The sequence below is a fragment of the Mastomys coucha genome, unplaced genomic scaffold, assembly GCF_008632895.1.
Source record: "Mastomys coucha isolate ucsf_1 unplaced genomic scaffold, UCSF_Mcou_1 pScaffold13, whole genome shotgun sequence".
NCBI classification, from domain to species: domain Eukaryota; kingdom Metazoa; phylum Chordata; class Mammalia; order Rodentia; family Muridae; genus Mastomys; species Mastomys coucha.
This window is the reverse complement of record NW_022196895.1, coordinates 38,277,274-38,290,755: the sequence shown is the minus strand read 5'-3', so window position 1 is coordinate 38,290,755 and position 13,482 is coordinate 38,277,274. Positions and strand designations below refer to the sequence as shown.

Sequence of the window (13,482 nt, the reverse complement as noted above, 5' to 3'; positions counted from 1 at the left end):
GGCATGGTGGCACGTACCTTTAATTCTAGCACTTGTGAGGTAGGCACATCTTTAGTTCCAGGTAAGCCTTGTCTATAAAACAAGTTCCTGGACAGCCAGACCTATATAAAGAAATCCTGTCTCAAAAAAAAAACAAAAGAAAAATACGTATGTTCAGATCACAGTAGTGGTGGCTAGCTGAATTTTCTGTGTGCCAGGCAACACTATATTCTTGTTGAATCTTAAAACTTTTTTATCATGTTTGTTTATGATTATTTTTTAATGTTTATGGGAATTTTGCTTGCATGTATGTCCATGTACCATGTGGGTGCCTGGTGCATCCAGAGGTCAGAAGAGGGTGGTCAGATCCCTTGGAACTGGAATTACAGACAGTTGTGAACTGCCATGTGGGTGCTGGGAACTGAACTCTGGTCTGATCGAAGAGCAGCAGATGCTCTTAACCTTTCCAGTCCTCTTTTTTTTAATTTTTGGATTTTCAAGACAGAGTTTCTCTGTATTAGCCTGGCTGTCCTGGAACTCTGTAGACCAGGCTGGTTTTGATCTCAGAAATCTGCTTAACAACCTTTTAAGGTGTGGGATTATTATTATTATTTATTTATTTATTTATTTATTTATTTATTTTTATTATTATTATTTTATCCAGCCATTACCTTCCTCTCAGTCCTGCTTCCCACAGTTCCTTATCCCATTCCCCCCATCACCCACCCTCCCCAAGCGGATGTCCTCTCAGGCCTCTGAATTCCCTGGGGCCTCAAGTCTCTGGAGGGTTAGGTGTGTCTTCTCTGACTGAGGCCAGAGCAGGAAGTCCTCTGCTGCTTATGTCCGGGGTCTACTATATGCTGCCTGGTTGGTGGCTCAGTGTCTAAGAGATCTCAGAGGTCTGGGTTAGTTGAGACTGCTGATCTTCCTATGGGGTCGCTCTCCTCTTCCCCCTCCTCCTCCTCCGCTTCTTCCAGTCTTCCCCTAATTTAACCACAGGCATCCCTAATGGACATTCAGTCCATTGTTTGGGTCTAAGTATCTACATCTCTCTTGGTCAGCTGCTTGTTGGGCCTCTCAGAGGATAGCCATCTTGTCTGTAAGCACACCATCACATCAGTAATAGTGTTAGGCCTTGGAGCCTCCTCTTGAGATGGATCCCAATTTGGGCTGGTCACCGGACCTCCTTTCCCTCAGTCTCTTCTCTGTTTCTTTTTTGTTTGTTTTTTGTTTTTTGGAGACAGGGTTTCTCTGTGTAGCCCTGGCTGTCCTGGAACTCACTCTGTAGACCAGGCTGTCCTTGAACTCAGAAATCCGCCTGCCTCTGCCTCCCAAGTGCTGGGAATAAAGGTGTGTGCCACTACTGCCTGGCCTCTTCTCTGTTTTTGATCCTGCAGTTCTTTTAGGTAGGAACAATTCTGGGTCAGAGTTACTGACTGTGGAATGGCAATCCCATTCCTCCACTTGATGTCTTGTCTTTCTATTGGAGGTGGACTCTACAAGTTCCCTCTCACCACTGTTGGGCATTTCATCTAAAGTTCCTCCCTTTGAGTCTTGAAGTCTCTTACCTCCCAGGTCTCTGGTACTTTCTAGAGGGTCCCCCACCTCCCATGTTTTGTTTGTTTTGTTTTGAAACAAGGTCTAACACTGTGTCAGGCTGGCCTCAAACTTTCCATGTAGCACAGAATGACCTGAGTTGATTCTCTGCCTCTATCTCTTCTACCTAGGATTACTGCCATGTGTCATCATGCTTGATCTATGTGATGGTGGGGATTAGACCCAGGGCTTTGGGTCCCCTGGGCAAGCACTCTGACTAAGCTATCCCCAACCCAATAAACAATTTTTTTTTTTACTATGTTTTTTTATATATGGTGAAACAGGTACAGAGAGGCTAAATGAATATCTCAAAGTTGATAAGAGTTCACAAGCTTTTGAGACAGGGTCTTTATTATGTAGCTCTAGATGTTCTGAAACTTGCTATGTAGACCAGGCTGGTTCTGCCTCCCCAGTGCTGGGTTAAAAGCATGGCTTCTACCTGTGGCTCTGCCCTTCTAAGTATGAACCAGGCAAGACCAGCTTAGTTCCTGATAACTGTTGAAATTACAGTGAGACTGTAGACTGCTTTTAGGGCTCACTAATTCTAAAATCTGCCCTCTTGGCTTACTCCTTAGCTGTACTCTAATGGAGTACAGGGAGTAAGATGGACTGGCTGGCCTACGTTATCTGTTGTTATACCTTAGCCTACTGCTCATTGCATCAGTTGTGTGGTTTTACAAGTTTAGTCCCCTTTAAAGAAGTGTAATCAAAAATGAATCACAATAGTGCTCGTTCTCTAAAAGAGAGCAAGCTGTTGAGATATGCAGCAGTGTTGAGGAATATTATTAATATTGTGAAAAGGAAATTGTAAAAGTCTTCATGAAGCATACTGTGCTTTATGTAAAATTCACGAGTGAGCCACACTAAGTGATACATTTGTTGCAGATCATACCCATATTTGTAAACTATGGAAAAAAGAAGAGAGTGACCTAAAGCCAACTAGAGTTCTCTCTTTTCCCTTGTGGGGAGGAGAGAGCGCACGTGGGTGGCGTCACTGAGTTATAACTTGGAGGGTGCATTTGTAAGTGCTCAGTTATGCTACACACCATAATAAAATAAAAATTTTTTAAGGTTTTTTTTTTTTTTTTTTTTTTTTTGAGACAAGGCCTCGGTATATATCCCTGGATGACCTGGAGCTCACTATTTATATAAGAGATCTCTTGCCTCTGCCTTCCATCCTGACTGAAAAATGAGCACTTAAAAATGTGCCATTTATGCTGTGTGATACCAATACTTCTTGTGGAACAGGAAGATAGTCTGAGACATGAAACAGTCATTTATGAATATATGATGTTTTTAAAGTCAACCTTATTTTAATTGTTGGAGACCTTTTACTTTCGGGTTTATAAACTTAATATCTTTTTTGAGACAGTCTTACTTTGTAGCTTTAGCTGGCCTAGAATATTCTCTTTGAACCAGGCTGGGCTCAAATTCACAGAGTTACACCTGCCTTTGACTCCCGAGTGGTGGGCTTAAAGGTACGTGCCACCCTGGCAGCCTAAACTTGATATCTTTTAAATAGGTAAATTTTATTTTGGTTTTAAAAAGATTTTATTTTTGTATTATGTTGCTTTGCCTGCTGCATAACTGTACCAGTGAGTGCAGTGCCTGCAGAGTTCAGAAGAATTACAGGTAGGTGTGAGTTGTCATGTGGGTACCGAGAACCCAACCTGGGTCTTCTTTTAAGAGCAACCATTGCTCTTAAACACTGAGCCATCTCTCCAGCTCCTTAAGTAACCAGACTCTAAACAGAGTACTTAAATAACCAAGCATCCTTTCCAACCCATTGTTTATTATGAAAGAAGTATAACGTTTTCTTTTCTACGTGATTTTTTTTGCAGCAAGGGCAAATACTTTGTTACCTTCCCGTATCCATACATGAATGGCCGCCTTCATTTGGGACACACCTTTTCCTTATCCAAGTGTGAGGTAAAACTCTAAGTTTGTGAAGATGGGATAGGGAGGATAGGGAGATCTATAATAAATACCAGGTTGAAAAAATTGTGGGTGTAGAATTTATTTCCTATTAAATTCAAATTCTTACTTTTAAAGAGTAATTTCGATAGTTGAATTTTTATAGTTTTGTTTGCATGCCATATGTATATTTGTTCAGTGGTCTAGACATGTGCATGTTCAAAATTTGTGTGTTGGTGAAAAACATTAAAAGGATAGTGCACTAGAATTGTTTAGTGGTAGGTGTCTGGTGTTCTAAAGCTGGGAAGAGAGAAAGTGCTGCTGTCAAAGTTAGCGTTTTGTATACATCTACCATTTATGCCGATCACTGAGGTTTGACTTTCTTCCTGTAGTTTGCAGTAGGATACCAGAGATTAAAAGGAAAAAGCTGTCTGTTTCCCTTTGGCTTACACTGTACCGGTATGCCTATTAAGGTAAGACTGCAGAGAGGGCTGCTTCTTCTCTTTAGCTTAGAGTAACAATGATGCCAGGTTCTTGGTTTTGGAATTGGGTTTTCACATTGTACCAAATGAGTTGAATTTGTTTTGTTTTTGTTTTTTGGTTTTTCGAGACAGGGTTTCTCCATTTAGCCCTGGCTGTCCTGCAACTCACTCTGTAGACCAGGTTGGCCTCGAATTCAGAAACCTACCTGCCCGTGAAAATTAATTACAAACACTTTGGAAGGGCTAGGGAGATGGCTATATGGGAAAAGCACTTGCCAGGCAAGCCTGATGACCCAGAATCCACCTAAAAGCAGAGCATGCAAACGTATAATGTCATCGTGCCCCTACCAGGGGATGGGAGCAGAAAATTGCTAGAAGCTTGGGGTCAGTTAGCCTGGCATATGGAATAGTGAACAAGAGAGCCTATCTCAAGATGGAGGCCGGGACTGACACCTGTAGATGTCTTCTGACTTCCACACTTGTATGCATGCGTGTGCCCACACAGACTACTCGAAGAAGGGCTTAAGTAAAAGTATACATTAGCTACGTGTGGTCCTTCAGAGTTGACACAAGAGAACACTGAGGGTTGAGGCCAATCTGAACTACACACACTGTGTGACCCTGTTTCATGGAGAAAAGCACAAAGCACAAAGCATACAGGAATGCACAAGTGATTTCTTTTTTTTTTTTAATGTATTTTGAGTAATTTATACTTTCCTATCTGTTAAAATTGGGTAATTATTTTTAACAAGTAACATGTGCAGTGATGTATACATTTGTACACACAGAAGCACAAAATAATACATATCATATAGTGACCATTTTGTCAAGTTCATGTCTTCATTTGTTGCTGGTGCATAGTATGCACACCTTTCATCTCAGTGCTTGGGAAGTAGATTCAGGTGGATGTCTTACAAGTTTGAGGTCAGCATGATCTACACAGTGACTTCAAGGCCAGCCAAGTCCACAGTGAGACCCTGTCTCAAAAAACAAAACAAAACAAAAAAAAAAACCAATCCTAACATGCAGGAGGCAGAGGCCAGCAGATCTGAGTTTGCAGCCAGCCTGGTCTACTAGTCTACATAATGACTTCCAGGCTAGCCACATCTACATAGTGAGACCCTCTCTCAAAAACAAAACAAAACAAAACAAAACAAACGCTTATTTTAGTGGTAATTTCCAAGGAAAAATGGATCAGAAAACTAGAATTTAAAATCTCTCTCTCTCTCTCTCTCTCTTTCTCTCTCTTTCTCTCTCTCTTTTTGGTTTTTTGAGACAGGGTTTCTCTGTGTAGCCCTGGCTGTTCTGGAACTCACTCTGTAGACCAGGCTGGCCTTGAACTCAGAAATCCGCCTGCCTCTGCCTCTTAAGTGCTGGGATTAAAGGCGTGTGCCACCACTGCCTGGCTCTCTTATTTATTTATTTATTTATTTATTTATTTATTTATTTAGAGAAAAAAATACCTACAAAGACAGTTTGTAGGTTCTGGCTGTTCTGGAGTTCGTGTAGACCAGGCTAGCCTGAACTCACAGAGCTCCTCCTTCCTCTGCCTTCTGAGTGCTGAGATTAAAAGCATGAGTCACCACAACTGGCTGAAAACAATTTTAAAAGTACTAGAATTAGGATTTTTGTTTTGTTTGGTTTTGGTAAGATAATTTTTCATGTAACCTAGGCTGTTCTTGAACTTGCTATGTAGCTAGGATGACCTGCCTCTGTCTACTAAGTACTGGAATACACATGGTACCATCGTGCCTGGTGAATGTGGTATAGGGTTATAGAACCCAGGACTTCATGTGGCTGAGGCAAGCACTGTGATGCCCAAGTTGCACCTCCAGCCCAGGAACTTCTTATTCCCTAGCCTGTTGTTTTGGCAAATGTCTGACTTGCAGAAGAGGTGAAAGGATGGCAAGGGGAATACGCAATACTTTTACTTACAGTCTGCTGCCTTTGCTTTAGCTCTGGCAGCTCATACCTAGGCACTCAAGCCTTTCTTGTTTCCTCTGTGTACTTTGTGGAAGAGAGTGGCCGATGTCATGCTATCCACCTGACTATCTTAGCATGCATCTCTCTCTCTATAAGTACATAGAGGGCATCTCTTTTATAGCATATATTTCTTTTGTAGTGTGCATCTCGTGTGAATCTCTATAGCATGCACCCCTTTTTGTATCATTCTTCCCTTGTAATGTGAATCTCTTTGTACTGTGCATCTCTCCCCCGTAGTCTTCATCTCACTTGTAGCATGCATCTTTCTTTCCCTTATAGCATGCATCTATCTGACTTGTAGTGTGTCCCTCTGGAAAGCAAGGTCATTCTGTGTATCACTGCAGTCATATCATCTCCTTTTTTTTTTGTTTTTGTTTTTTTGAGACAGGGTTTCTCTGTGTAGCCCTGGCTGTCCTGGAACTCACTCTGTAGACCAGGCTGGCCTCAAACTCAGAAATCCATCTGCCTCTGCCTCCCAAGTGCTGGGATTAAAGGCATGCACTACCACTGCCCAGCGACAATAATCTTTAAAATGAAAGACCATTATTAGTATTGTTACCTATAATGACATATTGTGTTTTATATATCTTTGCATTTCTGCTGTTCAGTGTATTTGTATGCTGCATTGAGTACTCTAGATAGTGAATAAAATACAAATTGTATCAGTGGATTTTGAGGTGTGTGATTTACATCTTTTGGGTTTTTTATAATGATAATGTATTTAATGATATATGTCTATATATATGTTACATAAAATGTCAGAAAGCCAATTTTAGTTGGTTTTGGAAACAGCATTATCTCCTTGAGTTCTGAACTTGGCCCTCCCTGATGTCTTGGTATAGGCATGTGCTGACAAGCTGAAGAGAGAAATAGAGTTGTATGGCTGCCCCCCTGATTTTCCAGAGGAAGAAGAGGAAGAGGAAGAAAGCAGTGCTAAACCTGGAGATATAGTACTGAAGGATAAAGCCAAAGGAAAAAAGGTCTGCTGGTCATTTATGTTTCGGTTGTCTCAGCCTTCATTGTTTTCATTGTTTGGTTTACTTGTACATAGCCAACATGGCACTGTACCTGACACATGAAATGTACCTGGTAATTTAAAAGGCAGGATTGCATCAAGGCTACTTAGGTGGTTGAGTGGGTAAAGGTCTGTCCAGGTAAGTCTAGCATCTCCATCCCAGCAGCCCATTGTTTCCCTGGGAGGAAGAGAGAAGAATCCATAGAAGCTTGTGGTCCAGGTACTCTGGAGTCACATTATCGAACAAGCAGCAGACCCTGTCTCAGACAAGCTGGAAGATGCTACCAGAGGTTGTCCTGGCTTCCATGTGTACACCAAAGATACTGATGAGGATGCATACAATGTACCCACAAAGATGAAAAGTACATTAAATCAAAGGACCCATGTTCTAGTCCCAGTTCCCTCATAGTGGCGTAATGATCACTAGAACTCTAGTCCTAGGGTACCCGATCCCGTCTTTTTTGCTTCTGGGTACCTGCATGCACATGATACACAGACATTCATGCAGGTAAAACACCCATATATAATACTCATTAAAAAAAATCAAATCAAAATTCACCTGGCCTTATTGTTTTTACCCTAATGATCTATTTTTGACTTGAAAGAGTTTCAGGACAGCAGTGCTCCAGCATGGCTTTTGCCCACCTCCCCTAATGTTACTCTTCGGCAACTATGATATAGTCATTCTACCCAAGCAACCAACATTAGTGCAGTGCTGGCTCAGAAGCTGAGAATTCACCGGGCGGTGGTGGCGCAAGCCTTTAATCCCAGCACTTGGGAGGCAGAGGCCGGCGGATTTCTGAGTTCGAGGCCAGCCTGGTCTACAGAGTGAGGTCCAGGACAGCCAGGGCTACACAGAGAAACCCTGAGCTATTTCTACAGCTTCCTTATTTCAATTAGAATTTGTGTGTGTGTGTGTGTTGTGTGTTGTGCAAAGGCTACACAGTGAGACCCTTTCTTAAAAAGAAACAAACAATTACCAAGTAGGATTACTAAATTACAATGGGATGCTGAACAGTGGTTGGGCATGCTCAGTGGAATTTGTGTTTGTTTTCAGAGTAAAGCTGCTGCCAAAGCAGGATCTTCTAAGTACCAGTGGGACATTATGAAATCCCTTGGGCTCTCTGATGAAGACATAGTGAAGTTTTCTGAAGCAGAACATTGGCTTGATTATTTCCCACCACTGGCTGTTCAGGATCTGAAGAAAATAGGTTTGAAGGTATGCTATCACCTTTGATTAAAGAAAAGTAAAAGGCATTTATTTTTGTATCATTTTAAAAGATATAGAAAACTTAAATATGCAATAATATATTCTGGCTGAATGTCACCAATAATTTGAATTAGATTGACAACTACTAGGACTTAATGTAAGGAAAAAACCTTCAGTATCTGCCTTATTAGTATAAATCTATTAGCAAATGGTAGAAAAGGATTTTATTTAAAGAATAGGACGAGCCAATGTTTAACTTGAATATATTGACTGTATTACTTAATTATTCCTTTTAAATTTATTGTAAATCTTATATGTTAGCTAATGTGTCAGTGGTTTTATTTTGGTTTTTGTTTTTCTAGACAGAGATTTTCTGTCTATCTATCCCTAGTTGAGTTGGAACTCTGTAGAACAGGCTGATCTCAAATTCGGAGATCCTCCTGCCTCTGCCTCCTTAGTGTGGGGACTAAAGATATGTGCCACTGCCTAGCGAATATATGGATTGTAAAACCTATCAATTAAACAAAATATTTTAATGATTTATATGTATTCAATATATAGAGCTGGAAATTTTTTTAATACGTGATCTAATTTTAAGTTCGAGTAAAGAGTAGAAAAGTGCTGGACGGTGGAGGTGCACGCCTTTGATCCCAGCACACATAAGATAAATAAGTCTTTAAAACAATAGAATTATTTTTTCCTTTTCTTTCTCTAGGTAGACTGGCGGCGTTCCTTCATAACCACGGATGTGAATCCTTACTATGATTCTTTTGTCAGGTGGCAGTTTTTAACTTTAAGAGAAAGAAATAAAATTAAATTTGGGAAGCGGTGAGTTTGTTTTCTTTAGTATAATAAATGAAAAATCATAATTCTTGCATTACAATTCAGTATATGTGTCCTGTGTCCACCCATCTGTCATCTGTCTTACCTCTTTTCTCTTTTTTACCACTCTCTTCTTATTTTGTATCTTTTGTTTTCCTCTGTTCTTGCCAGTGTCTTATTTTTTTTTATTTTCATATTTTTTGTGTTGAATTTAGAACCCTGTACCTCCTTAACAGGCATTTTGTCACTGAGCTACATTTTCAGTTTCTTGCTGGTCAGTGTCTTAATTCCTCTGAATTGTTTTTTTTATTTTCAGCAACTAGAACCAGAGGGAATGGGATGATTCTGTTCAGTGTTCCTAGCAAACCACTTGCAAAATTACTTGTGTTTTGGCTTATACTTCTATGTGTAGATCAAGTGAAAGTGACTTACACTTCATATGTGACTTTATCTTACAGTCTAACTAATGTTAGACCACAGTTTTCAGTCGTGTTCCCTTTCATGAATGTGGAGATGTGAATACCTGTGCTTATAGAACTACTCATCAAAGCATGAATCATAGATTTATAGACACTGGCTCAGATGAAGGGCTTAGCTATAACTCACCATTGTGCGGTATTATTGACAGTGGCTGATAAATTACAATGTAACTTGAATATGACAGTATTTAATGCTTATTGCTCTTTTTTTAGGTACACTATTTATTCCCCAAAAGATGGACAGCCTTGCATGGATCATGACAGACAAACTGGAGAGGTGATTGTCTCAGACACTAGACACCAAGTAGTTACGGTAACACTCCTTAGTGTAGCCACACCAAGAGTACTGTCTTCATTAGAAGGAAGAATTAGTTCCCATGTGCCAGAGTCTTATGTCAGAAATTAGAAGCAGATCCCTCTGTAGGTAGCAGGTTGAATCCACATCTTTTCCCTTAGAGCTTTGTCTTGTTTATTTGTTTAGGGTGTTGGACCTCAGGAATATACTCTGGTTAAACTGAAGGTACTTGAACCATACCCATCAAAATTAAGGTAGGTTTGTTAAAAAATATACTACTACTACTACTACTACTACTACTACTACTACTACTACTACTTCTCTTCCTCCTCCTCCTCTTCTTCCTCTTCCTCTTCCTCCTCTTTCTCCTCCTCCTCCTCTTCTTCCTCTTCCTCCTCTTTCTTGTTGTTGTTGTTATTATTATTATTATTATTATTATTATTATTATTTTGGAGACTGGGTTTTGCTTTGCAGCCTAGTGCTCTTACCTCAGCCTTCTGGGTACTGAGATTACAGATGCCACTATGTCTGTCTTGATTTATCATTTTGAACAATCAGGTAACTATGACGGAATCTACATTTTTAATATAAATATGTGTTTTTCTTCTTAGTGGCTTGAAAGGGAAAAATATCTTCCTAGTGGCTGCTACACTCAGACCTGAGACTATGTTTGGACAGACAAATTGTTGGGTTCGGCCTGATATGAAATACATTGGGTTTGAGACAGCAAATGGAGATATATTCATCTGTACCCAGAGAGCAGCCAGGAATATGTCATACCAAGGCTTCACCAAGCACAATGGAGTGGTGCCGGTTGTGAAGGAGTTAATGGGAGAGGTGAGTTGGGGAGCATACTCTTAATTTTCATTGTATAGTTAGAAGGAAGAATTATCAGTGGAGCTTGAAAAAACATCAAAAGCCTTTGTATTTATTCATTTAGACTATCCGTGAGGTAATGTGTGCAGGGCACTTGCATTTTTTTGACTTATTACATGTATATTGGCTTAAGCAAGCCCCACCTGAGTGAAGGCACAGAGCTGTCCTAGTGTTCTCTAGAAGGCTCTGCCATGCTGAATCCTCACTCTCCAAAGGGGCCAAAGGGGCCTCTGCCCCTCTTCATCCCTGCTAAGTGCTGTACTTGAACTTGATCTAATGGAATCATTCTATGTGTCCAGCCAATGCCAGCATTCTGTTTGCTCTGTATGTGCCTTTTTACTGTATAGTAGTGTATTAGTCAGGGTTCTCTAGAGTCACAGAACTTATGGTAGTCTCTATATAGTAAAGGAATTTATTGATGACTTACAGTCTGTAGTCCAACTCCCAACAAAGGTCAGCAGCAGCTGTGAATGGAAGTCCAAGGATCCAGCAGTTGCTCAGTCCCACAAGGCAAGCAGGTGAAGCAGAGAGGGCCTTCCTTCTTCCAATGTCCTTATATAGGTCTCCAGCAAAAGATGTGGCCCAGATTAAAGGTGTGTGCCACCACATCTTTAATCCCAGATGACCTTGAACTTGGAGTTCTTTCTGTCTTCTGGGATTCATAGCCACTATGCCTCAAGATCTCCATGCCAAGATTCAGGTCAGAAACTTGTATCTCTTAGCTTCCAGATTAGGGCCACAGGTGAGCCTTCCAATTCTGGATTGTAGTTCATTCCAGATATAGTAAAGTTGATAACCAGGAATAGCCACTACAAGTAGTAACTGCATGATCCCTAAAGTCCTCTTTTTGGAGTTTGTTTCAGCTTAATAAGTATTTGATTGTAAAAATACATAGTTCTTCCTTGGGTTAATAGCTCCATGAGAATAATGTTTTTGAAAACGTTGCCTATGTTCCTGATATTGGAGTGAGAACTGCTTTTCGCCTACTTAGTAAATGATGTATTTGGTTCCCTAGAAATAACCTTTTACAAGAAAAATGTGATAGTCATTGTCTTGCAATTAGTTGAGTTTTACCCTCCTCCCCCCCCAGCCCCCATGTGTTCGGGCACCTGCTCGCTCAGGCCCATAGGTTCTTTATTTGTTTCTCATTACGGATCATTATGAACCACCATGTGGTTGCTGGGATTTGAACTCATGACCTCCAGAAGAGCAGGTGGTGCTCTTAACCGCTGAGCCACCTCACCGGCCCCCAAGTTTTATTTCTTATTTATGTTGTTTTGTTGTTGTTGTTTTTTGTTGTTGTTGTTGTTGTTGTTATTTTTGAGAAAGGCTCTTATGTAGCCCAGGCTAGCATTAAGGTTGCTACATAGCCAGTGATGACTTTAAATTTCCTGTCTCTGCCTTCTGAGTGCTGGGATTACAGGCATGTGCCGTGACACCCGGTGTTAGGTGATGGTGCAGATTGAGCCCAGGGTCTCCCACATTGCTGGGCAAACACTGTACCAGCTGGGCTACAGCCCTAGCCATCTGGTTTCCTTTTTGGTTGTATTAGACATCTTATTGGTAGCCTGTCCTGGTCTTGAACTTGTGGCAGTTCTTCTACCTCTGCCTGCCAAGTCCTGAGATTATAGCCACTGTGCCCACCTGATACCTTGTAAGCTTTTACAGGATTCAGAAGTCAAAAGATGGCCAGGCATGGTCGTGCAAGCCTTTAATCCCAGCACTTGGGAAGCAGAGGCACATGGATTTTTGTGAGTTCAAGGCCAACCTGGTCTACAGAGCGAGTTCCAGGACAGCTTAGGGATATTACACAGAGAAACCTTGTCTCAAAAAACAACAACAACAAAAAAAAACCAAACCAAACCAAACCAACCAAACAAACAAAGAAACAAAAAAAGAAAGAAAGGAAGGGAGAAAGAAAAGAAGAAAGAAAAAAAAATAAAAAGAACAATACTTTTTTAAGGCTGGGTTGTAGTCAGTGGAGAGCTTGCTGGTGTTGTGAGGCCCTAATGTCAGCCCTCAGCGTCATCAGGGGAAGTGGACAACCACACTTTTTCATTTTCCTTTCCAGATGTAGTTAAAGGTGTCTGTCCTGTGTGTTCTTCCAGGAATATTTCATGGTTTATATACGTTACAGGCAAATACTTAATGGATATTGTGCTGTGCCTCACTTTCTGTTCCCTTACTGTCTCTTGACAGTTTCCTTGTGGTTGTTTATAACTACACAAACACCCACTGTTTGGCTATTATTATAATAGGTGGGAGTTTGAATGGTTTGTCTTTTACTCTAGAAGCAGTTTTTGTATATCTCATCAGTTTCCATTTTGTCTGAGTTCTTAAAAACAGTATTAACAGTACATTGTTTCCTGTTCTTTCTATTTTTAGTTTTTATTTTTTTTTTCTTCTGAGACAGGGTTTCTCTGTGTAGCCCTGCCTGTCCTGGAACTCACTCTGCAGACCAGGCTGGCCTTGAACTCGGAAATCCGCCTGCCTCTGCCTCCCAAGCGCTGGGATTAAAGGCGTGCGCCACCACCGCCCAGCTCTATTTTTAGTTTTAATTTACTATTTGTGTGTGTGTCATAGCTCATGTGTGGATCTTACAGGACAGCTTTCAGGAGTATGTTCTCTCCTTCCACCACTCAGCTTGTCAGACTTGAAGTACAAACATTTTTTTCCAGTCCCTTCAGTACTAGGGGCTGACCATAATCATGCTAAGCAGATGCTCCATCTCTAAGCTGTGCCCCACAGGTGCCCAGTCACTGAGCTGTGCTTCACAGATGTTGTTCAGTCACTGGGCTGTGCTTCACAGATGTTGCTCAGTCACTGAGCTG

At 40.9% G+C, this 13,482-nt stretch overlaps 1 protein-coding gene across 1 annotated transcript in view; it reads left to right on the top strand.

Moving 5' to 3' along the window:
• Positions 1-13,482, top strand: part of Lars1 (leucyl-tRNA synthetase 1) — a 59,552-nt gene that overhangs the window by 5,556 nt on the left and 40,514 nt on the right. Inside the window, exons 3-10 of the mRNA XM_031365570.1 lie at positions 3,417-3,504; positions 3,882-3,962; positions 6,797-6,934; positions 8,027-8,188; positions 8,895-9,007; positions 9,694-9,757; positions 9,962-10,029; positions 10,387-10,612. Of these exons, the coding sequence (XP_031221430.1) occupies positions 3,417-3,504; positions 3,882-3,962; positions 6,797-6,934; positions 8,027-8,188; positions 8,895-9,007; positions 9,694-9,757; positions 9,962-10,029; positions 10,387-10,612 (940 nt within the window). The remainder of the gene's footprint in view (positions 1-3,416; positions 3,505-3,881; positions 3,963-6,796; positions 6,935-8,026; positions 8,189-8,894; positions 9,008-9,693; positions 9,758-9,961; positions 10,030-10,386; positions 10,613-13,482) is intronic.